This window comes from Cnephaeus nilssonii (genome assembly GCF_951640355.1).
Source record: "Cnephaeus nilssonii genome assembly, chromosome: 13".
Taxonomy (NCBI): Eukaryota; Metazoa; Chordata; class Mammalia; order Chiroptera; family Vespertilionidae; genus Cnephaeus; species Cnephaeus nilssonii.
In genome coordinates, this window is record NC_137084.1 from 35,640,725 (window position 1) to 35,664,038 (window position 23,314).

General features: G+C 50.4%; 1 protein-coding gene across 1 annotated transcript in view; it reads left to right on the top strand.

Moving 5' to 3' along the window:
• GALNT18 (polypeptide N-acetylgalactosaminyltransferase 18) overlaps positions 1-23,314 on the top strand; it is a 286,847-nt gene that overhangs the window by 135,956 nt on the left and 127,577 nt on the right. Inside the window, exons 2-3 of the mRNA XM_079787752.1 lie at positions 7,324-7,516; positions 23,036-23,202. Of these exons, the coding sequence (XP_079643878.1) occupies positions 7,324-7,516; positions 23,036-23,202 (360 nt within the window). The remainder of the gene's footprint in view (positions 1-7,323; positions 7,517-23,035; positions 23,203-23,314) is intronic.

Below are 23,314 nucleotides of genomic sequence, written 5' to 3' on the forward strand. Positions count from 1 at the left end.
GTTTACTGACCACGGAGGAAGAGAGCTCTGAGCCAAGGAGTGCAGGTGGCCTCTAGCAGCTGAAAATGAGGATTCAAGGATTCAAGTATCTATAATACTATCAACAACAAATACATTAAAAAAGAAAAAAGAATCCAAGAAAATGGATTGTCCTCTAGAACATCCAAAAAGGAACGCAGCCCTGCCAACACCTTGATTTTAGCTCAGGGAGACCCTGTCAGACTCCTGATCTCCAAAACTACAAGACAATAAATTTGTATTATCTTAAGCCACTCAATGTGTGTTTCTTTGTTTAGAGCAGCAACAGGAAATTAATCAATTTACCATGAGTTGGATAGTTTTCAAAGAACTTCACTGGCATCCACCCCCTCGCTTAATCTTTGCAATGAGCTAGAGATAAATATTAGTGTCTCCTTTAAACAGATTAAACAGATGAGCAAGCTGAGATTCAGAGAGGTTCAGGAGCTCGACGAAGGTCACACAGAGCTGTGAAGGGCAGAGCAGACTCAAGCCCCTGCAGCGGGCGGCCCTTTGCCGTGCCAGCCCTGGCCCTGCCTTATCACAGACATTCTGGAGAAGCCTCTCTTTCTTCTTCAAAACACTCTCCCGGTGCCAGAGGAAGCTCTCCCGGATTCACCTCGGCCACGATGAATAAAATCGCTGCTCAGAGATTTTAATGGTGTCGGACCGGAGACTGTCAGGGCTCCTTTCTTCTGATGAGCTCCAAGCCCTTCCCTGTCAGATTCCACTGCTTTCTCTTCCCAGTTCTGAGGATTCCTGGAAGAGAACGTGTAATTGTGGGGGCTGCTGGCAAAAGACCTTCAGCTCACGTTCTAATGCCCCTCCAGAAGGAGGGGAGAGGGGAGACCCTCCACTCAACAGAATACCGTGTCTCCTTATTATTAGGAAACATATCTTAGCACATGCCAACTACAAGTGGAGTCATCAGGTCTTGCTTTGCTAGAGATAAGCAAAGCACCATGATGATGTGCTGAAGTCCTCCTTCTTCTCCCGATAAAACTCAAACACTGGCTTCATCTTACAAAAGAGAAATGGAGGCCCAGGGAGTGGGTTTGCCAGTGCTGGAGGTGGGGCTGGCCGAGGCCTCTGCTTCTCAGGCCAGCCTGCTTCGCTCCCGGCCTTGGCCGGGACCAGGCACCGTGGCTGGGTGTTGGCCCTCGACTGGGTGTTGGAAGAGGAGAAAGGGGAACACGGAGCGGAAACAGAAGGCAAAGGAGGCAGCCAGGGCTGGCCTGCTGCTCAGGGTGAAGTCCCTCCCTGTATGGGGGAGTGAATCCCGCCTCCTCAGGAGGGCTCCACCAAAGAGCTTTGATGCTCTACAAATGCATTCTGGGCTTCCGGGTCAGGGAGGCCCACGCATCAGCCTCCTTAGTGGGGGTAATGGTGACCTCGCATGAGCAGGGAACCAGCAGGCCAGAGTTTACTGAAAGTGATGAGAAATGTACATTTCCGAAAATTCAATAAGCCCTTTACTTTTTAACTCCAAATAAGACATGCAACCGGGCACCTCAAGAGTGGAAGAAAATTTTATAAAAATCGTTGAATTGTACATTTGAAAAAGGTAAAATTTGTGGTATGTAAATTATACCCGAATAAAACTGTTTAAAAAAAATAAAATGCGTGGAAGAAAGGAAGCATCCTTTAAGAAGTTTTCTCAGGGAGACTCAGCAATGCTCTCTCCACTATTTCATGCTTAGCCTTCATCTTTCCAAAGCTGACTTCGCAGCCACTCCCCATCGCAGCCTGACTGTCTGTTCCTGTTCACAAGGGAAGGAAACGGAGGCCTGAAGGGGCTGCGGGGCTTGTCCAGCGAGCGTGAGAGCAGACCCAGGAGAGAAGGGGTCCCCAGAGCACTCTGCTGGGAGGTCCGGAGACAGGACCATCTGTGCCCGTTCCTCGGATGACCTTAGACACAGGCCTCGCGGCTGTGGAGACAGGCCTGCCTGTCCCAGTTTCTCCTGCCTCCTCATCCCTGGGTTCAGGATCTTATCACCAAACACCCAAAGCGTCAGCTTTGAGCATGGCCTGAGGGGAGAAACCGAAATAGCCATGGCTGTAGGACTGGCTGCAGGGCAGAAGCTGGACCCCCTCTCCTCCCACCCTTGAAGCCTTCCTAGCCGTCCCCTCTGCCTGAAACAGGGACATACAGCAAACCGAGTAATCCACAGAAACAAGAAGGCTCAACCTCTTTCCTCGGAAAATATCCCTGAAGGGACCCAGACCAAGGGACCAGAAGCAGAGCTGCCACTTCCCATGAGTGCAGGGTTCCGGCTTGGGCAGTGGGCTCAGGGGTACTCGAGCTGTGTCCCAGTGGGTTCTGTCTGCCCGCTTGGCGGGGCTCGACCAGTCCTCTGTGCAACCCCGAAGTGGGAGCCCCAAACCACATTGTCCTGCAGCAGCAACCATGCAATGTTACCCTTCTATTGCTTTTTAGGATTCGTCCTAAAATCCAAGGAGCAGAGATGGTGCTGGCCTCTTGCTCAGGAAGAGATCGGGGCTAAAACCTCCCCTGCAGCTCTTCCAAAAGCCACCGGCACCTCAGAGCTGTCACTGAAGTGCATGGCAGGAGCTGGCAATGGGTCAGCTTCCAAAGATGGGCATCTCCAGGAATGCAGTCCAGGGCTAGGCAGCATTACAGTGTCTGCTTTACTCCCAAACCCATTTCCTATCTGCTCTATCGCACAGTCTCAGCAGCGCCAAGACCCTGGAGCAAAAGCAGCCGGTTGAGCCCTCATCTGGGCTGCTCACTGAAGCAGCCACCCTCACGCAGGTATCCTTCCCGCTTTCTGCATCAGTGGCTTGAGGAACCTCAAAAGCTTTGGCAGGATGTCCAGACATGCTTCTCAGGCCTGGCTGATGAGCCCGTGGACAGTGCTTAGAGCTGCATTAATTGCTTTTGTTGCATTAATTGCTCGAAGCTTCGGGAGCTACTTTCCTGCCTCACTTCCCTCCTGTCTTCAGGAATTAGCCTGGAGGCTGTCGGGACCCGCACTATAATTCCCAGCTCTCATTCGTGGCCTCTGAGTCAGGCACGGTGGGCATATCACTGAGACCATATTGTGGCCTTGCCAGATGCCTCATGTGAGCACCAGCAGAACTTTCTGGAAAGCAGATCATGCACAGTGAGGGGTGGAGGTTGTCTACCATTGATCACATTCCATGGAATGGCCTGAGAAGCTCCTACAACCATACTGTTCGTCTTGGATGGCTTTGCTTACGTGAACTAGATAGGTGTTTGTCCTGGCCTCACCTTCCTTAGCTTCGTGGTCCCACTGCTGACACAGCACTGGTGCCCTGCAGCTCCCTCTGGAGGGTTTCAGGGGGGCCCTAGCAGACAGGAGAGTTACTGATCCCCCCGCCCCCCATGACCTGCTGCCAGCCAGGTGCCAGGCACTGTGTAAGCACTGGGGGTCCAGGGAGAACAAAGCAAATCTCTGACCTGGAGCTCACCTTCTGGTCGGGGAAACAAGATAAATAGAAAAGTACATAGGCAGGTGCGAGAGGATTGAATGTTTAGGGAAGGCCTTGCAGGGCAAGTGGCTTTGGAGTAAAGACATGAGGGGAGTCAGCACGAGGTGTAGAGGGAAGTGGGAAGCACCAAAGGCACTGAGGTGAGATGCGCCAAGGGGGCTGTGGGAGGGGGTGAGCTCTGCGGGCTTGGGGTCCGAATCACCCAGGGCCTTGAAGGCGTTAGTAGAAACTCTGTCTTTCATGCCAAGGAAGACAGACAGCCATCAGGGGGTCCTTCACAGAGAGGGGTCTGGCATGGTGGTATCTCCCCCAGCCTGTGGGTCTACTCAGCCCTGCTGGGGCTCCCCTCCTGTCCACCCACGTGGCTCATGGTGAGTCAGAGTAGGCGGAGGAATTCCTCCCTTCCTGTGTGTTACATGTGCCACTTGAGACCCACGCGTGGCTGTCTGGGGAAATGGCCATTCAGTTTTCCCTCTCAGTCTGTTTGTCCGTAGGACCCAGACAAGGGCCTGGCTGATGCAGAATGGGCTGGGACGACAGCCTCCCCATTATACTTAGAACCACCCCCACCCCCCCACCCCCCAAACTCTCTGGCTCAGCTCTGAGCTGAGTTCATTGTGCCCTGCTCAATGTCTGCCATGAATGACCTCTGCCTTGGACAGCCCTCAGCCCCCTGGATATATGCTTCTCTGGAGTCACCCTTGGTCAGGTGTGCCCAAATAGGTCTGAACCCCAGAAGGGGGCCACAGCCAGAGTCCGCTCCTAGGAGGAGAGAGATCCAGGGGTCTGGCCCTTCACCACAGGTGTCCAGACACCCCTAGGCATGCAGAGGACCCAGCCTAGGCACTTGCCTGAGGTGTCTTTACCACCTCAGCATGTTAAAAATGGTCCTCCTTAGCTGACGGCCAAGTGGGTCTGATTTCTTACTGGAGAGGGAAGGGAGTCATTCTAGGACGGGTTAAATGTAGGCCAATTCTCTTTGGACCCAGAGACCATTCATCTGGGGACTAGACAGCAGCAGCAGCTTTCAGAGTCAGGACCTCAAGGCAGGGCCATCTTCCCCATCTGAACTCAGGAGGTGTTGGTGGCAAAGCACCCGGGCGGGGCTGTGGGGCTTCATGGGGCCTTTGCAGCAACATTTATTGAGCTAACATTATATTCTAGGCACCATGCTAGGCTCCTTACTGGGACCATCTCTTGAATATGCACAAATGATCTAGGAAGAAGGAACTGTTATTATCAACCCCATTTTACACATGAGGAAACGGAGGTGTAAGATAAGCTAGACTAAACTGGTACATGGTAGAGCTGGAGTACAAACCCCAGGATTCTGTGTCTGTAGCCAGTGCTCTTAACCAGTCCTTGGAAGGGAAAGGAAAAGAGATGGAGTTAGCAGAGGCAAGGCCTCTTTACCTAAGAGATGTCAAATGTAAGGTATAGAGCAGGGGACAGCACACTTGAAGGCCCAGATAGTATTTTTCACTTTGCAGGCCAGATGGTCTCTGTTGTACCTACTCAACTCTGCCCTTGTAGCTCTGAAACTATGTTCTAATAAAGCTTTATTTATAAAACAGGTGGTGGACCAGATAGGGCCCTTGTACCATAGTTTGCCACTCATGGTGCAGAGGAAAATGTGGGGTTTGGAGGAAGCCAGACCTTTCTTATCAAAGACACCTAGGTGACCTTGGATTAGTCATTTAACCTTTTCATCTTTGGTTTCCTCATGTCTACTAACTAACCACTATGGGGTACTCCTCATTAATTTATTTAAATATGATGTATTGAGTCTCTTGAAAGAGCTACGCACTGTGCTGGGAGCCAAGCCACCTCAGGGAACAAGACATACATTTTCTTGCCCCCACATCATTATTCAGGACCCACTGCTTTCAAGTTTGCTGGGTAAAAACTTGAGTAAAAAGGTAGAAGCACGGGATAGGACTCAGGACTTTAATATGTTTATAAAGCAATATTACACAACACAGACCTAATTGAGAATCATAATTTTTCCATGAGCTGATCTCATTTTACTAGGTAATATCCATTAGGTATGTGAGAGCAGTAAAACTCCATTCCTGTTAAATATTATATGATTCAATTGGTTCACTGATTTAGATTTTTACTACCCGCCATTCCAAATGACTGAGTCATACATCATTTTAGAGATAACAAGGGCCTTCAAGATCACGCCAGCCCTGTGCTTCTCTTCAAATATGCCTCTTAGGGGAGAGCAGGTGCTCCCTCACTTCTGGGATGGAGCTTTGAGCAGCCACCGCACTAAAGACTTTTGCTTTGTCATAGAAATGCACCCATAGTTTGCATTTTACTCCTTAATATGTCCTAATTCAGTTAATGTACCCGAGTTTCCTTCTGTAAGGCTAACTGGTAACCAAGATGAGATACCCATCCTTGAAGACCCTAAAATCCTAGCCCCTTGCCTATCTCCATCCTGTACTTTTCAGTTACCTGGCATCATTGTGCCACGCACCTTCTGGCTCTATGGGGACACCTGAGGGGACATTGGCAAGTGTCCCAAGCCTGCCTCTGCTGTTTCTAACTTTCTTCTTCTTCTTTCTGGCCTGTCTCATTCCGGCTCCTGGCTCTCTCTCTCTCCCTTACTTACATCATGCTTCTGAGCATAGCAGACATCTCTGTCCAGTTTCTCTTGATTTCTGACCTTGAATGGTTTAATCTGACTACCTGCCCCTTGGAATGAATTTCAAAGTTCTGACCTATCAGCCTATGTCCCAGCAAGACCTACCTGTTACCCCCATGAAAGGGGAATGTAAATGAGCTGCCAGGTGTCCCTTGCTATAGCACCCTTAATTACCACTTAGGTGCACTTATTCTGAGCCATATGCTGGTCTAAGTGCTTTGTGTTCATTATTTTATGTCATCCTCACAGATCTCAGGGCTAGGTGGGTGGGTATTATTATTCCTGCATTACAGGTGGGGAAGTCCAGGCATAGAGAGGTTGAGTGTTTGCTTGTGGCCCTGTGGCAGGGAATGGTGGAGCAGGGATTTATTTGAATCAGTGTCTATGTGAATTCAAAACCCCTGCTCTTATCGGTAATAATGCCTCCTCCATTTTCTTGGAATGTTCCATGCAAACCATGACCTGGTGTGGGGACTGCCCCCACAAAGTCTACCAGGGACCCCATGAGCAGTGCCAGAGTGTGGGGCACTGAGGGTGGATTGGCCATCCCGGGTGCCACAGATGGTGGGCAGAGTCTGGAAGCAGCAGGAGGCAGTCTGGCTGGGGGTTCTTGTAGCCAGGTGAATGTCATGTGTAAGGCCAGGCAACTCACAGCAGGACCAGACAGTGGAGAGGGAGGTGGGCTGGTAACAACCAGGCAAGGGAGCAGACCCTCAGCTAGGGGACCTGGGTGTGGAGCAGGCTTAGGGCTGGCAGGGAGTGGGGGATACAATCTGGGGAAAGAGAAGCAGAAACCTGTTCTAGTGCTGGGGCTGCATCTCTGGCAGGGAAGCAGACTGGGAAAGGAGGGGTTTCAGTTTGAAGCCATGGGGCATCAGGGTCACATCCATCAGCCTCCCAGTAGACCCTGGTGGGTATATTCTATATCCCTTGTGCCAATGAATATTGGGTGGAGGAATGAATGGATAGATGGATAAATGAGTTCAATGAAACATGAAGATTCCAGTCTCTCCTCCTTCTGCCCCCAAACATGAAGATTCCAGTCTCTCCTCCTTCTGCCCCCAAAGATGGTGCTGACAAAGTTTACCCAAAGAAAGGGTAAGGAAGGGAAAGGGGTTGTCATGGCGTATGCAGGGGTGCACTCTGACCCACTGTCTCCTTATCCCTTCTTTCTCCAGAGGCTCCCGCCAAGCCTGAGGAGGCCGAGGCTGAGCCCTTCACAGACTCCTCTCTGTTTGCACACTGGGGCCAGGAGCTCAGCCCCGAAGGCCGGCGCATGGCCCTGAAGCAGTTCCAGTACTACGGCTACAACGCCTATCTCAGTGACCGCCTGCCCCTCGACCGGCCCCTGCCTGACCTCAGACCCAGTGGGTGAGCAGAGTCAGTGGCTGGGCTCTCATTGACCTGTGGGGAAACGGGGTCACCACAGTGCTGGGACAGAGCCAGGTCTGGGCATTTGGACTCCGGTGTCCCTCCCCTGCTTCAGCCTGGGTCTGTTCTTTCGGCCAGCATTGGGCAAGTCACTCTCCCCTTTTTCCTTCCTCAGCCTCAGTTTCTCCTTCTGCTAAGCAGGGGGAAGGCTTCCTTCCATTTGAGATTTTGAGGGTTAATCACCTAATTTACTCCTTAAGGGCACTAGAATCATCTAGCATTCCTGTTAATAAGTAATTTTAACCCAATTGTTACATTTTTATGAACAATTATGTTTTTCTATAAATTAGTTTTTTAAAGTACATCCATCTTCCAGGGCTAACACGTCATTACACCCGACAGAGAAGTCTGTCTTGACTTCTCTCTTTGTTACAGAAGATGTTCCTTTAAGGTTCAGTTAGAATTTTTATTGCTCCTAATTATTAAAAATGTGGGCACGTACCACAGCTGAGAAAATCTCATTAACTTCTGTGAGCTCGCCCCACACCTTCTTTCCCCCTCTTTCTCCTCATTTTAAAAATGGTCTTAAAGCTGCAAATGACCATGAGCTTATATCTAGAGTTTTTAGGAAAGATCTTGCTGCTGGGTTTGGAGACTATGTTCTTTTGGGGAGGAGAGTTCAGTTTAATTCTGTGGACACTTACTGAGCAGCTGCTGTGTGCAGTGTAATTTTGTATGGTTTTTCCTGGCCCAGGGAGAAACTGGCCGGGTTCTAGGGATGCAAGGGAACCTCCTAACCTTCCCTGAGGACCTACAAGGGAAGAGGAGTATATGTTCACTTAAAGGATGTTTATTGAGCACTTCCTGTGTGCCGTCATAGTCTAGGCACAGGGATAGAGCAGTGAACAAAACAGAGCTTGCATTCTAGTTGGAGGACAGATAATAAACAAAACCAAGAAGTCAGCTATGTGGCATGTTAGATGGCAGTAAATGCTACTAACCTGGCCATAAAGTGGGAAAGAGAGACAGGGCCAGGCTGGAATAGGAGAAGGGGTTGAAGTTTTAATGAAATGGTCAGAGAAGGCCTCACTGAGATGGTGACATTTGAGCAACAACCTAGAGATGAAGAAGCAAGTCATGTGAATACCTGGAGGGAAAACTTTCTAGGCAGAGAGACCAGCAAGTGCAAAGGTCCTGAGGTAGGAGTGTGCTTGGCACATTTGATGCAGAGAAAGGAAGCTTATGTGGCTGGAACAGAGCAAGCAAGAAGGCTGGAGGTGGAGATGAGGTTGGAGGGGCAACAGATCAAGTAGGGCAGTAGTTCTCAATCTTGGCTGCATGTTGGACTTATCTGGGAGCTTTAAAATACTCCTGATGTCCGGACTCACCCAGACCAATTAGATGAGCATTTCCAGAGGTGGCACTCAGTATCCATATTGTTTATAGTCCTCAGGTGATTCCAGCAGACAGCCGAAGTGGAGAATTGCAGAGAAGGGCTTTGTAGGCAGCTGTGAGGCGTGCGGCTTTTACTCTGTAAGATGGGGGTCCGTGGGAAGAGCTTGAGCAGATTAATAATGTGCTTTGGTTGTCATTTTCAACTGCCCTTCTGGCTGTGGTGTTGAGAACAGAACGAAGGGGCCAGGGTGAAAGCAGGGAGACCAGTTAGGAGGTTCCTGCAGAAATCTAGGTGAGAGGTGGTGATGGCTTAAACCATGACAGCAATAGGGCAGATGCTGAGATAGGGTTGGATTCTGGGAATATCCTGAAGGTGACTTCAGCTAGGTGCCACAGGGTCTCGCCCTCTGGGAGTGCTGCAGAGACCACACCTGGGGCTGAGGGAGAATCATATCTGATGTGGGCAAACCCAGAGACTCTGGTGAAAGGGTCCCAAAAGGAGTTTGGGCCCCAGGACTCCTGCAGGGTCTTGGCCATGACATTGGCCAGCACAGGAGCTGTACCTAGCTCTGACACAAAACACAGGCCCACCTCTGATGCAAAGCACATGTTTGTTTCAAACGAAAGGGGACATAAGAAGGAATCCAAGGACAGGGTGGATCTTACAGACTGCAGCATGGCTATAACAGGGACAGGCATTCACACAGGGCTTGACCCGATGAGAATGCCCCTCCATTTGGACCACGCCCACCTGCAATGAAGGCAGAGAAGGCACTGGTCTATTCTTCCTATTCAGAGTCATGGAAACGGAGGAGCAGAAAGAGTAAGAGTCGTGTCCGAGGTCACACCTTCACTCTTCACTGAGGGGGGTGCTCTGCAGGCTGTTTCTTTCTACTCCCGGGGGAGAGAAACAGGAAGCTGGAGGGTGGCGGGCACAGAGGCCATGCGGCCTTTCTCAGAAGGGCAGGGCTCCCTGGCAGGCAGGTTCCTCTCCGGAGGGAGCATTTACAGAGGCAGCCTGGACTGAGAAAGCATCCCCGCAGGACTCCAGGTGGTCAGATCCCACAGTTTCCTCGTGAGCTGCCAGAAAGGAGCAGTCATCACAAAGAAAGACATTCCCTCTGTACAGAGCTTCAGTTTATGGAGCTTCCATACCTCCCCCATGGGGCAGGGCCACTTTCGTCAGCCCTTTTTCGTAGCTGGAGGAAGCAATCTCTGAGAAGAGGCAGAGCGGAGCTTCCTGCTCCTCCACGAGGGCTCCCTCAATGGCTCATCCACGCGGTTCCTCTTCACACAAGTGCTTGGAGGCTCTGTGTACGGCCTCCGTGCCAGACACCCCCCAGACTGGAGAGCTGTTGGGGACCACTCCAAACAAGCATGTGCGGAGGTAAAACAGTGCCTCTCCTTCTGTCAATTTCCATAAAAACATTCCCGCCTTGTCACAAGGTCTTTGCTGGGCTTATCCTGCTTAACTCAGTTTGGAAACATCTTTTCAATATCTCTTACTATCATCCTATTTCAAATTACGCTGGCAAATATTTACGTATGAGCCATGCTTTCTGGGACACGTTTGGCACTTTGGTTACATTAACTCTTTGACTCCCCATAGAAACCTCTGGAATAGATGCTAAACACATGGTTTTCCTTTACTCATTTCCTTACTCATACTCACAATCCTTCTGGCCCCAGTTGTGTAGTTTTTCTCCCCACATTAACCAATTCCCTGACCCTGGCTGGGTGTCCTACAATTCAATTCCGTTTTGACACTGTCTACCTGGAGTTAGCATCAGATCCCACAGGTTAACGGCTCAGCACCCCCGTCTGCTCCCACTTCACATGCCAGCCACAAGTCCCAGGCTGTCACTGGTATCTGTATTTTTTTTTAAATATATTTTATTGATTTTTTACAGAGAGGAAGAGAGAGGGATAGAGAGTCAGAAACATCGATGGGAGAGAAACATCGATCAGCTGCCTCCTGCACACCCCCTACTGGGGATGTGCCCGCAATCAAGGTACATGCCCTTGACTGGAATCGAACCCGGGACCCTTCAGTCCGCAGGCCGACGCTTTATCCACTGAGCCAAACCAGTTAGGGCGGTATCTGTATTTTTTATCAACTGATTATAAATTGGGGTTCCCACAATCCCTCCTTGGGTTCACTAATTTGCTAGGTTGGCTCACAGAACTCAGGGAAACACTTGTGTTTACGAGCTTATTATAAAGGATATGATAAAGGACTCTGATGAGCGGCCAGATGAAGAGGTCCCAAGTGCAGGACCTTCTGTGGAGTTGGGGTGGGTCATTCTCCTAGTAAGTAGATGTGTTCACTAGCCAGGAAGCTCTCGAAATCCCACAGGTTAGGGATTTTTATGGATGCTTCATCACATAGGCATGATCAATCATTAACTTATTGCCCAGCCCCTCTCCTCCCTCCAAAGGATAGGAAGTAGGGCTGAAAGCTTCAAACTTCTACTCGGCCCCTTTTCATAGCTGGTCTTTCTGGTAACCAGCCCTCATGTAGGAAGGAGCCCACCAGGAGTCACCTCATTAGGTCAGAAACTGTTCTTACCTTCCAGGAAATCCCAAGGGTTTTAGGAGCTCTGTATCAGGAACCAGGGTCAAAGACCAAATATGAGCAGGAACAGCTTAATATCTCTATATATAAAAAGCCAGCAACTGGAACGCTGTAATGACCAGACCAGAGCAACTAGTCACTATGATATGACACCCACTGCGGCCAGCAAACCAGCCAATCAGGGCGTGGGGCCAGCCAGCCAACCTCCTGCAGCCCCTCCCCCTGGCCGGCCCCACCCCCGATGGGCCCCCACCACCCCGATTGGCCCACAGCCCCTCCCCCCATCCAGCTCTGCTCCTGATCGGCCCCCCACACACCAATCGGGGGCGAGGCCCGCTGGCCAATCGCCCTTGGCCCCTCCCCCCAGCTGGCCCAGTCCTGATTGGCCCCAATAGGGGCAGGCTGGCCCGCCAATCTCCCACAGGATCCTCTTCCTGACTGGCCCAGCCCAACCAGTCCCCATTGGGGCCGGGCCGGCTGGACCTCACCCATGCACAAATTCGTGCACTGGGCCTCTAGTATATATATATTTCTTATAATTTTACAGTAGCATTATTAGTCTCCATTTTACAGAAGAGGAAACTGAGTACAGAGAGATTATATTTCTGCTTCAGGTCACTCATTGGCAGAGCTGGGGTTTGAACCCAGCCAGTCTGGCAAAGGAATTTGTGCTTGTGACTGTCACGGTGCTTTGCTGCCTTCAGGTGGCAGTTTGTGTCCCTCTAAAGGAACTGGCGGGGGTGGGGGTGGCTGCTTTAACAGAGCACTAAGCTGATCAGTTCGTCTGGTTGGGAAGGTCTGCTTCTCAGTACTGGAAAAAATGTCTTAGTCAACATCAAACCTGTTATCTGGGCGGAGAGTGATGCCAGTGCTAGCGCGAATGTTGGATTTGGAGCCAGTGAGTGGGGGTGGGAGCACCTGGGGAGGAAGCCAGTCTCTAAGAGAGTCATGCCAGGTGACTCTTGCTTTCCAAGCCTGTGCCTCTCCCTCCTGTTACCTGTGCTTTACCCTTGGGGACATCTGCCCCTGGAGGTGTCCTTAGAACCTGCACTTTGCTCTTTGTATTCTTGGCTTTGCTCTTCCAAGTTCTAACCCTGATGTTATTCTTGGCTTTATTCCTGGACCAGAAAATGGGTGTTCCAGATCCTGCCCCATCCTTCCTCTCCTTACCTCTGGCCAGTCCCTCATTCTCTCTCTCTCTCTCTCTCTCTCTCTCTCTCTCTCTCTCTCTCTCGCTGAAAAATGACTTACCTTGCCCCCTATCTGAGAGAGGACTGAACTGTGCTCAGTGCCCTATACGTAGGATAAGACATAACCAGAAGGAAAAATGTCCATCCAACTGGTTGCTAGACTCCATTAATTTATTATCCAATAACCATTATTGAGCACCTAGTGTGTGCCAGGCACCGAGTATGCATCAGCCAGGGAAACCTCAAGGAGCTTCCGCTGCAGTGGGAATCCAGAGTGCAAGGCAGGCGATCGGAAAACCGGCCCACAATCTCCTGGCCTCCGTGGGGAGGAGTCACCCTTGCAGGTGTCTAGTTAAGTCAGGGGCTGGACTTGATGGCCCAGAGAAACCCTGTCCTTCTGTGGCCTCTCTGGAGGGAGACGGGGCCTGCAGGGTGGTGTCTGCAGCGAGCCTCCCTTTACCTGTGTGACTCCCCTCCCCTGGAAGAGGAAGGACAGGGGAGCAGGAAGTCAGTCGGCAGCTCTTTCAGCCTCATCTGGGCTCTTTGGGCAGAGAGAGGACAAACTTTCTCTGGGCACCAGGATACTTTGCTTTTGGGGAAATGAAAAGGCCATTCGTTCTCCCTGTGTTGTTGTAACAAGGCCACTGGCCATCCAGGTAGGAAAACCTGGGGACACTGGACATTGGCTATATCGCTGGTGAGCCTCCTGGACCTCAGCCCATGAGAGGCTTTGCCAGATCTGGCGGGGAGAGGAGGGTTGGCTTGCCTGCTTGCTTCTTGGGTTGAGAAGATACCAGGACCTCAGGACTGAAGGGAGAAAAGCTGCATCTCAGCCTGGCTGGGCTTGGCTTTATTGCTCAAGCCCCGGTCCAAGCTCCACACCTTCTTGTGGCTCCTGCTCCCAGCACCCACCCTCCTCCTCCTTATCTGTAGGGACCAAAGTAACCTTCCAGGAGCCAAAAGAGAAAAAGGAGAAAACAAGCCTTGATTGGCGGGTGGACTACATAGGCATATCATTTGTCAAAACACATCAAACTGTGTACTTAAGATCTGTGCATTTTTGCATGTAAATTCAGCATCGGGGATTTGTGTGTGTGTGCGCGCGCTTTTTTTTAAAGTGAGGGTGTGAGAAAGAGATCAGGGAAGTCCTTTGCCTGAGAGATGGAGAGGGAGGATGGAAGAGACATCTTCTGAGAGGTCGATGGGTTTTGAGAAGACGGTTGTGGTTGTGGGGAAGGATGATCATGGGGGTGGCGGTTAAAGCAAGCTTGCCACCCCAGTGACAGCAGCTCAGGCAGGTGGCATGTGGGTGACCACAATTTCACAGCAGCAGGCACACACTGAATTTTTTCCTACAGGCAGTGGTTGTCATTTCCAAACAGAGCCCGGGGGCATTTGGGGGAGAGTAGGAGAAGGGGCCTTCCAGTGCCAAGCTTCAGGGCTGTCACGTTGCCATGGCAACTCTCTGGCCTTCCTCCAAGGTAGCTCAGGGCAGAGCCTCGGGCAGGTGCTGCTTCCTGCCTCTTGTTGGCAGATCCTCAGAGGCTCCTGAGTAAATGATGTCACCTTTCTCTCCCGCAGTCCCCTGAGGTCCACTCCCTCCCTTGCAGGGGGTAAGGTGGACCGGCTCTTCGGCTCTTCGGTTGACTGGTGGGTTAGGGCCTGAGGCTGAGGCATGAGGGGTTGTTAAAGGACAGACTATTTTCTGCAGCCCCGGGTGGGAGAGGCTGGGACAGATCCACATCCACACACCCACAAAGGAGCCTGGGCCCTGAGCTGGAGAAATCATGTGTGAACATCCGAGAGGAAAGGAGCATGACAGGATTATAGCAGAGAGAATGCATCCTGGAACCAGGGGCTCCGTTTGTCTGGAGCAGGTCAGGGTCCATCCAAGGTGGCCGTGGGTGTTTGCTGCCACCACCCTGGGTGTGGCCACAGGGTGCGTGTATGGATTGGAGTACTGTGGGGTCTTCATGGTCTCTAGATAGACATCTAAGAGCTCAGTTGGGGGCCAACAGGACTGGCTTTATGGGTATGTATGGTGGGTAGAATAATGGCCTCCCTAAGATGTCCATATCCTAATGCCCAGAACCTGTGAATATGGTGTGTTATGTGGCAAAGAATGAAGGTTGCAGACGGAAATAAAGGTGCTAATGTGCTAACTTCAAAATGAGATTCTTCTGGGTAATCTGGATGGGCCCAATGTTATTGCAAGGTCACTGAAAAGTGGAAGAGAGAGGTAGAAGAGTCAGAGATGGCAATGTGAGAAGGACTTGACCAGCTGCTGCTGGCTTTGAATTTGGAAAAGAGCCATAAGCCAATGAATGTGGGCAGTCTTTAATTGATTTTTTTAAAACAAACCTACAACCTTGGTGTATTGGGATGGTGCTTTAACCAACTGAACTACCCGGCCAAGGGTCTGGGCAGCCTTTAGATAGATACTGGAAAAGGCATGAAAACATTATCACCTTGAGCATCCAGAAAGCACTGCAGTCCTACTAACACCTTGATATTAGCCCAGTGATACCTGGAGAATGGTAAGATAATAAATGTGTGTTGTTTTAAGCCACCAAGGCCGTAGTAATTTCTACAGCAGCAACATTAGTATTAGGAAACTAATATAGTGTGCAACAGGAGCCCAAGAAGGCTGCAAGGACTCTGCACTTGGCTTAAAGTTTTTTGCTTACTTTGTTAAAATTCTGAATAATTTTTTGACAGGGGCCACCATAGTTTCTTTTTGCACTGGGCCCCACAAAGTATGTAGCTGGTCCTGGGGGAGCGGGGGTGGGCTCCAGGCGTCAGGGCTGTGCAAACTGCTTAGTGTGTGTGTGTGTGTGTGTGTGTGTGTGTGTGTGTGTGTGTGTGTTTTACTGAATTTTATCCTCCCATCTCTCTGAGGTAGTTATTGTTTTTGTTTTATGTAGTAGAATCCTTAGTATTTGAAAGGTCAAGAAACTTGTTTAAGTTCCCACAGGCAGTATGTGGCAATCAGTGGTTTTACCTGGGTCTTGTGTCTCCAAACACTACCTCAGCACCCGTGGCTCACCCTGCTCAGGTGAGCTTTTCTAGTTTGGGATCTTGGCTCTGTGGAGATGACCCAAACGTTTGTGGAAAGAGTGTGTGTGCTCCATGAGGGCAGCCTCAGGGCAGAGGGGTAAAATAAAACACCCTTAGGTAATGATTCTGCTGTTGCACTGAAAATGCTAACTGCACAAACACAGTTGGGGGAAAATACTTATTAACTAAAGCAGTCTGGAAAATAATATTTCTGGTTCTTAGTAAATGTTAAGCTCATTATGGGCCAGTAGTATCATGTGGTTGTTCTTAAAGGTGGTGTAATCTTGAGCTGTATATTCTTTTAATCTTTATTGATTGATTGTTTGAGAGAGAAATTTGTTGTTCCACTTATTTATGCATTCATTGGTTGCTTCTCATAGGTGCCCTGACTAGAGAACAAACCCACAACTTTGGCATATTAGGACAACGCTCTAATCAACTGAGCTACCCAGCCAGGGCTTGAGCTATATTAGTAGAGGTATAATGTCTTAAAAAGGGGAGATGACAGTTTTGTTTTCTCTGCTACTCAGATCACAACTGCAGAAATGGAGTGTAAGGGATCAAAAGAAAGTAGACTATGTTCAGAGTAGAACAACCTAGGAGAAGAACTGGGTACATGACAAGCAGATGAAGCTTCTGCTTTGATTATAGAGTAATATTTAAAACCTGATTCCCTGGGCTCCAAGGTCAGGTCTCTCACTTATAAGCTGGTTGACTTCTAGCAAGTTACTTAGCCTCTCTGTGCCTTGGTTTTCCTGTCTGTAAATTAGGGATAGTTATACAAAGATGACATTGTAATATATGTAGAGCTCTAAGAACACTGCTTGACATGTAGTAACTGCTCTTTAACTTTTTGCTACTTTTATTACCTGGGTCTCTGATTTGTAAAAGAGATGTCTTGGGGATGCTATCATGACTTCACCTGAAGGACCACTATGTGGACAAGGAGCCCCACGGGACAGGCTACCTGCCCTGGCGCTGGATGAGAGGAGGGCTAAGCAGCCCTGCAAGACAGACCAGACTGAGGCCCTGGAGAGGGACTTCTCCCCCACCCACATTCTGGGCATCAGAGGCTGAAACCAGCCTGGACTTCCTTTTCCTGACACACAGGGCCCACCTTCCCGCTCCACACAGTCCTCAGCTCTCCTTGCACAAACCTGTCCAGCTCACCAACAAACCCACCACATGGAGACACAGTCCCTGTGAGGCTTTCCCACCATACCAGCTGACTTCTGTGCCCTGAGAGTGACTGGCTGTCCATGGAGCCCAGGGATCCCATTTTTCCTGCACTTCTAAGATGTAGGAACAAATAGTCTCCCCGCTTCCTGTTGACTGTTTATGTTTTAAACTAGAGGCCCGATGCATGAAGATTCATGCAAGAATGGGCCTTCCTTCCCCTGGCTGCTGGCACTTTCTTCACTCTGGCCGGAGCCGCCTTTCCGCCTTCCCACACTGCCCAGAGGCCCGGAGTGGCTGGGGTGGTGCGGAACGCCTGCATCATTGCCATGGTGACGATGCAAGTGTCCCGCCCCGCCCCAGCCACTCGGTGCCCACATATGCAAATTAACCTACCATCTTTGTTGGGTTAATTTGCATACTCACTCCTGATTGGCTGGTGTGTGTTGTGAAGGTACAGTCAATTAGCATGTTACTCTTTTATTAGGTAGATGACTTGTTTCCCTGTTGTCCTACTTGCAATCCACGTCTGAGATAGTTTCTTTCTCTAAATTCGTAGTCACCTGAAAGGATGTTTGTAGAACTTTAAAAAAAACAAAACTATGTTTTTATTGACTTTCAGAGAGAGAGGAAGGGAGAGGGATAGAGATATAGAAACACTCATCGATCTGCTGCCTCCTGCATGCCCCCCACTGGGAACCAAGCCTATAACCAGGCACATGCTCTGACCTGGAATCGAACCGGTGACCTCTTGGTTCATGCTCAACCACAGAGCCACACTGGCCGGGCAGAACTTTTGTCTCTGGATGAAAGCTGGATGTCTTGATGATCACATCTACTTAGTAATTTCCCTTTTGGCGATTCCCATGCCAAATTCTGTTCCTAGATCAGCTGGCCCATTTCTCTTCCTTAAAACTCCCCATTCTCGGATGTCCACCATCTCCTCCACATCTGAGCTAGAGGTGGTGTCTTCCCTGATCCCCGAAGGCCCTGCCACCATTATCCTCTGCTTTACCCAACTCTGGCTTATTGGATGGTCTGTTCTTATTGTTGCAGTCAGGCAGGGAGTAAGTGTTCAATGCAGCAATTCCTGTTCTATCGAATCATGGTGGGATTCCCACCCCAGAGCTTTCATGGGCCTGAATTGATTCTACCATTCACCATTAAAGTATTTATTAGTTTTTTCATTCAGCCAGACACCCAGAGATTTCTGGGTGGACATTGTGGGAGGCACGGGGGGTATCTGGTGAGCAAAGCAATCAGGAGGGGTCTGGAAGAAGCTACAAGTATACCATGCATGGTCAGGGGAGGATCAAGCAAGTCCTGTGGGTGCAGGTAGGATGGTGGAAGGGGAAGGTGGGGTGGACATTGATGACTGTGAAGAGCTAGGAGGGCACTGCTGACCCTGAGCCAAGTGGATAGCAGTGCCCCTGACCCCCTGTGCTGACCACAGTTGCAGGAAGGGCCTCTCTGGGGGCACTTTGGGGAGTGGGTATGTGGGAGTATCATCTTCTCACTGCTTGATTCAGGTAGGTCCCACCTCCACTCCCAGAACCCTGACATAGCTGGACCCGGTTCCTCATGTTCATTGGCAGATAGACCCCAGCTCACATTCTACTTGATATGCATTCTGGAGAGGTCTAGCCCTCCTTCCACCCAGGCCAGGTGGCTCCATGGGCAGAAAGCTTGAGGTCAGAGAGGGGAGACTCTGAGATCTAATCTGGAGGCCTCTGGCTGCTGCCCTGGGTGAGACCCAGGGGCCAGGAGCCTGGGTTGGCCTCATTCAGTCTGCACTGCTTCCCAGCTTCTCACAGTAGTGGCACTGAAGCTCTTGATATAAACTTGCCTCGTAAATAGCTCAAACAGTCTTGGGGGGCTCTGCTGAGAGGCTCCCTACATCGCTGCTCCCATCCCCGCACCGCCTTCTGGGTGCAGAGATCGATAAAGTCGAGTTTATCATGACCATCAATTCTCGCTGATTAGACAGCCATAGTACTCGCCTCTCAGAAATGCCTTGTTTTTATCTCTCGTGGAAAATGGCTCGACTTTGAACAAGAATGAAAGTTTAAAGGGAATTTTTGTGGCTTAATTTTATAGGAGAAGGTGCCTCTTCTCAAAGTAAGGGATTGGTCTCATGAGTCAGGCTTTCTCCAGGAGTGTCACTAGGGAGGGACCAGGCACAGCTCTGTAGCTCCCCTGAAGCTCATGTCCCAGCCCTTCTCTGGAGAGGAACTCGGAGAAGCAGTGTGTGGGGAAGACGCCCAGAGCAGGCAGGAGGGCAGGGCCTGGGAGCAGAGGGTGTGCATGGCCAGACCTGGAGGACCAGGTGCTGGGAGAGGCCATCTCTACAGTGTGACTCCCGTTCATTGGCAGATAGACCCCAGCTCATATTCTACTTGATATGCATTCTGGAGAGGTCTAGCCCTCCTTCTAAAAGTGTGATGAACAGTTCCCAATAAGGCCAGTATACTGGGACAAGCTCCCTGTCTCTGGAGAGGCAGAGCATTCAGTGGGGACCAGTGCTGGTTTGTAGACAGAACAAGTGCTGGGAGGGCTTGAGCAGCTCCCAGGAAAGAAGGGAAGGGAAGGATTTAAGGAGATCAGGACATTTGGCCGGGAGTTGGGGGAGATCACTCAATTACAGTGCAAAGAAACTGAGGACTGCTGAGCCTGAACCTGAGGGACTGACTGGAGCCGCAAGTTCAGCAGGGGAGCGGGGTGGGGGCGACTCTCCTGCAGGAGGTTTGTAAGAAGAAGGAACATGCTGAGATCAGTAGCCTGCGTGTAAAATGTAGGTCTTCTACAAATAAACAAACCTGTTAGTTTTGTTCAATTCCAGAAACTTACTATGTGCCAGTCCCTGGTTTAAGTTTAGAAGGTAACACGGTAGCAAAGTCAAGTCCTTGCTTTCAGGAAGCATCCTCACAGTAGAGGGAGACAGACGGTAAACAGGGAAGTGATGTACTAGACTAGGTGTCTGTTATGTTCAAAGGTTTGTCATATAAAAATCTTATGTCTGAAAGAGACTTTCATATGAAAATAGTGATCAGCAGACCTTAACTTGCAAAATGGATACAACATTTCCATTCTGCTTGGAGAAAGGCCATCAGGAGCCCCCTCAAAGGCGCTGGGGCTCAAACCATCAGGACCCATAGGGCCATTGCTGGGAGAATGTCACCGTGGTCTCCTGGGGAGCGGGACACGGAGTAGTTATGTTGAGAATTAAGAAGGGAAGAAAGCAGGGGAAGGCAGTTACCCTCTAACTCTGGAAAACACCTGGGAACACCTGGCACTCTGGCCCTCGAGGTCTCAGAACTCAGGGGAAACCTCTGCAGAAGGGCAAGCAGACGTAGGGTCACAGTCCTCATGCTGGTGGAGTCAGCGGGGAGGACAGTGAGCTAGTCCCAATATACTGGCCTCATTGGGAGCTGTTCATCACACTTTTAGAGAAGAAAAATAAAGGTCACGTGTGAGTAGTTTGACCGTACATGGTATTTTTTAAATGCAATTTGCAAATGGGTTGTGTGTGAATGCTTAGTTCAGTTTCCACGCCTACGGAAAGGCCAGCTGCTGGCCGTGGCAGTCATAAATAAGCACAGGCAAGAAGAATTGCTTGACTGTTAACCACAAACCTTTTAATTGCTATCATAGAAATCGTCTTCACAACAATGAAAGATGCTTAAAATGGGTGTGATGAACTTAAGGAGTCACTCCAGTCTCCCTCCTTCCCGAGTCCCTCCCTGCACCTCCCCTCTCCTTTGTCCCTTCACCTCAGTTAAAGGAGCTGCTTTGCCTCCCTTGCCTGGGCTCCAATCACACCACGTTCCCTCTCCCCACTGGGCCTTTGTAGGGCTCACCTTGAGTGACATTTAAGTTTCTGATCAAATCTCTCCTCCTCACAGAGCCCCTCCCTGACCACTTCTCTTAGAACAGGGGCCAGGGCATCACGCTGACCTCTTACCCTGTGTTACTTTCCATCTCCGCACTTATACGAATCTGTGTCATTTGTTTGCCTCTGTGTTTACCTGTTTTCCCTGACAAAGTGTAAGCTCCACGGTTATGGGTACTCGATCCACACCCCCCTGCATCCTCAGTGCAGAACTGCCTCATGGAAGAAGCTCAGTACACATTGATCCCATCCTATATAATAAAGACGTAATATGAAAATTGACTGTCAAGCCCTCGCACAAGATGGCCAACCCCATGTGGTCACAAGATGGCCAGCAGGGGAGGGTTGTGGGCAATCAGGCCAGCAGGGGAGGGCAGTTGGGGGCGACCGGGCCAGCAGGGGAGCAGTTAGGCGTTGATCAGGCTGGCAGGGGAGTGGTTAGGGGGTGATCAGGCTGGCAGGCAGAAGTGGTTAGGGGCAATCAGGCAGGCAGGCAGGCGAGCGGTTGGGAGCCAGCAGTCCCGGATTGTGAGAGAGATATTCGACTGCCGGTTTAGGCCCGATCACAACCAGCAGTCGGATATCCCCCAAGGGGTCCAAGATTGGAGAGGGTGCAGGCTGGGCTGAGGGACACCCCCCTCCCCCAGTGCACGAATTAAATATTAGTTAGATATAACAATGAATGAATTCGACACCAATCTGTTAACCTGAGGGTTTTATTAAAATTGTAAGTATGAAGCAGATTTGGGAAAAGGCTCCACTCTTTCCCTTCCTCCACCCCTTTTTGGTGAGAGAGAAGGAGAGCTTGAAATAGAATGGGAGAAGTTTCTGTAAATTTCTGGTAACCATAGAGACGGCGATTTTAGTTTATTAATCTCCTCCTCTTAAGCAGGCGGGGGACCCACAGTGATTTCTCCGAATTGCTCCATGCTGGTTCTCCTACAGACTTCCTCATTAAGGAAGAGCAGGCCCATTCCTATCCTGCAGCACTTTAATTACTGACGAGCAGGAGCCCTGTGCTATTATGCTCATTAGTGCGTGCTCTAACCTGGCTGTGCCTCCACATTGGAACAATGCAACGTGGTCACCAGCCCTGACCATGGAGCCCTCAGTGGTTGGTGGTGGGAGTGGGAAGCCTCCTCTCTGAGCCCAGGGCCTGGGGCAGGGCTGCCATTCAACCCCTGAAGATGGGATCTCAGTGCCTCTGGAATGGAGGCATTTAGTTTCAGCCAGAGAGGGGCACCAGTGGTGGTTCCCTGCCTACTAAGGCAATGCTCGCAGGGAAGGAACTGGACATGTCTGTCAACCATGACACTTCTTATTGTTTGGCCTCTTTATGGCATGTGATTTCAGGGTTGCGTGTTCCTCTTCCCACGGGGAATGGGATGCAGACTTTCATGAATTTGCCTCACGTCCTTTGGGTAAGAGATCTCCAAATGGCTTCAGGGTTTCAGTGAAGTGAGGCGGGAATGGGGCAGTTAAAGGCAGTCTCTCCCACAATTATTTCTTCTTCAAGAAAGAACCCTGGTGTAGATATCAGAAGACTAACATAGATATTCTCTCTACGCAGCTGACTCCTGGCGGGGACTCAGCCTCTCTGGGCCGTAGTGTCCTCATCTGTGAAATGAGACTGGACTTGTCCTTCCATCTCTCCTTCATTCATGTAGAGACTCTGACTCTGACTTCAACCTGGTTCTGAAGGCCGGACCCCTGTGATGAAGGAAGGGCAGGGAGGCCCAGGCAGTATGCCTGCTGGAGGAGCCAGGGTGGATTCTGGCAGGAGAAGTCCCTGTGGAGACATATGGTTCCCTCCTGAGGCAGAGCATCTGAGGTCTGGCCTCACCTAGGCACTGGCTGCCATCTTAGAAAAACAGAGACTTTCCTTTGGTTGTATTTTCTGTCCTGTTGGTTTTAGAAATGCTGAGTCATTCTTACAGTAAACACTCAGTGACCACCTACTGGGTCCAGGCTTTGCACTAGGTGCTAAGGGCACAGCTATTCAGCTGGGATAGTGATTGACAAATTCAGATTGTGGGGCAAACAGTTTTAATGGTTGTGAGCTGGTCTGCTGCACACCTGGAGCTTGGCTTCACTGTATCAAAGAAGAGGCCTGGGAAGAATCAGGACTCCTGAGCCCTCCAGGAAAGCTGGAGCCAAGACATAGGGTGGACCAGCACCTGGGGTGCCCCCTGAGGATTCCCTAAAAGATGTAAGGTCCTGGTTCTTCTTCTTTCCAGGTGCCGCAACCTCTCATTCCCTGCCAGCCTGCCAGAGGTGAGCATCGTGTTCATCTTTGTCAATGAAGCCCTCTCGGTGCTTCTGCGCTCCATCCACTCAGCCATTGAACGCACGCCTTCACACCTGCTCAAGGAGATCATCCTAGTGGATGACAACAGCAGTAACGGTGAGTGTTCAAGCTCCTCGCTCTGCAGCTGACCCTTGAGCAGAGGGGTCAGCCTCTACTTGGGGTTCTCATTTTCTCAAGGCTCTCTGTGGCTGCTCCTGCTCTGGGATGT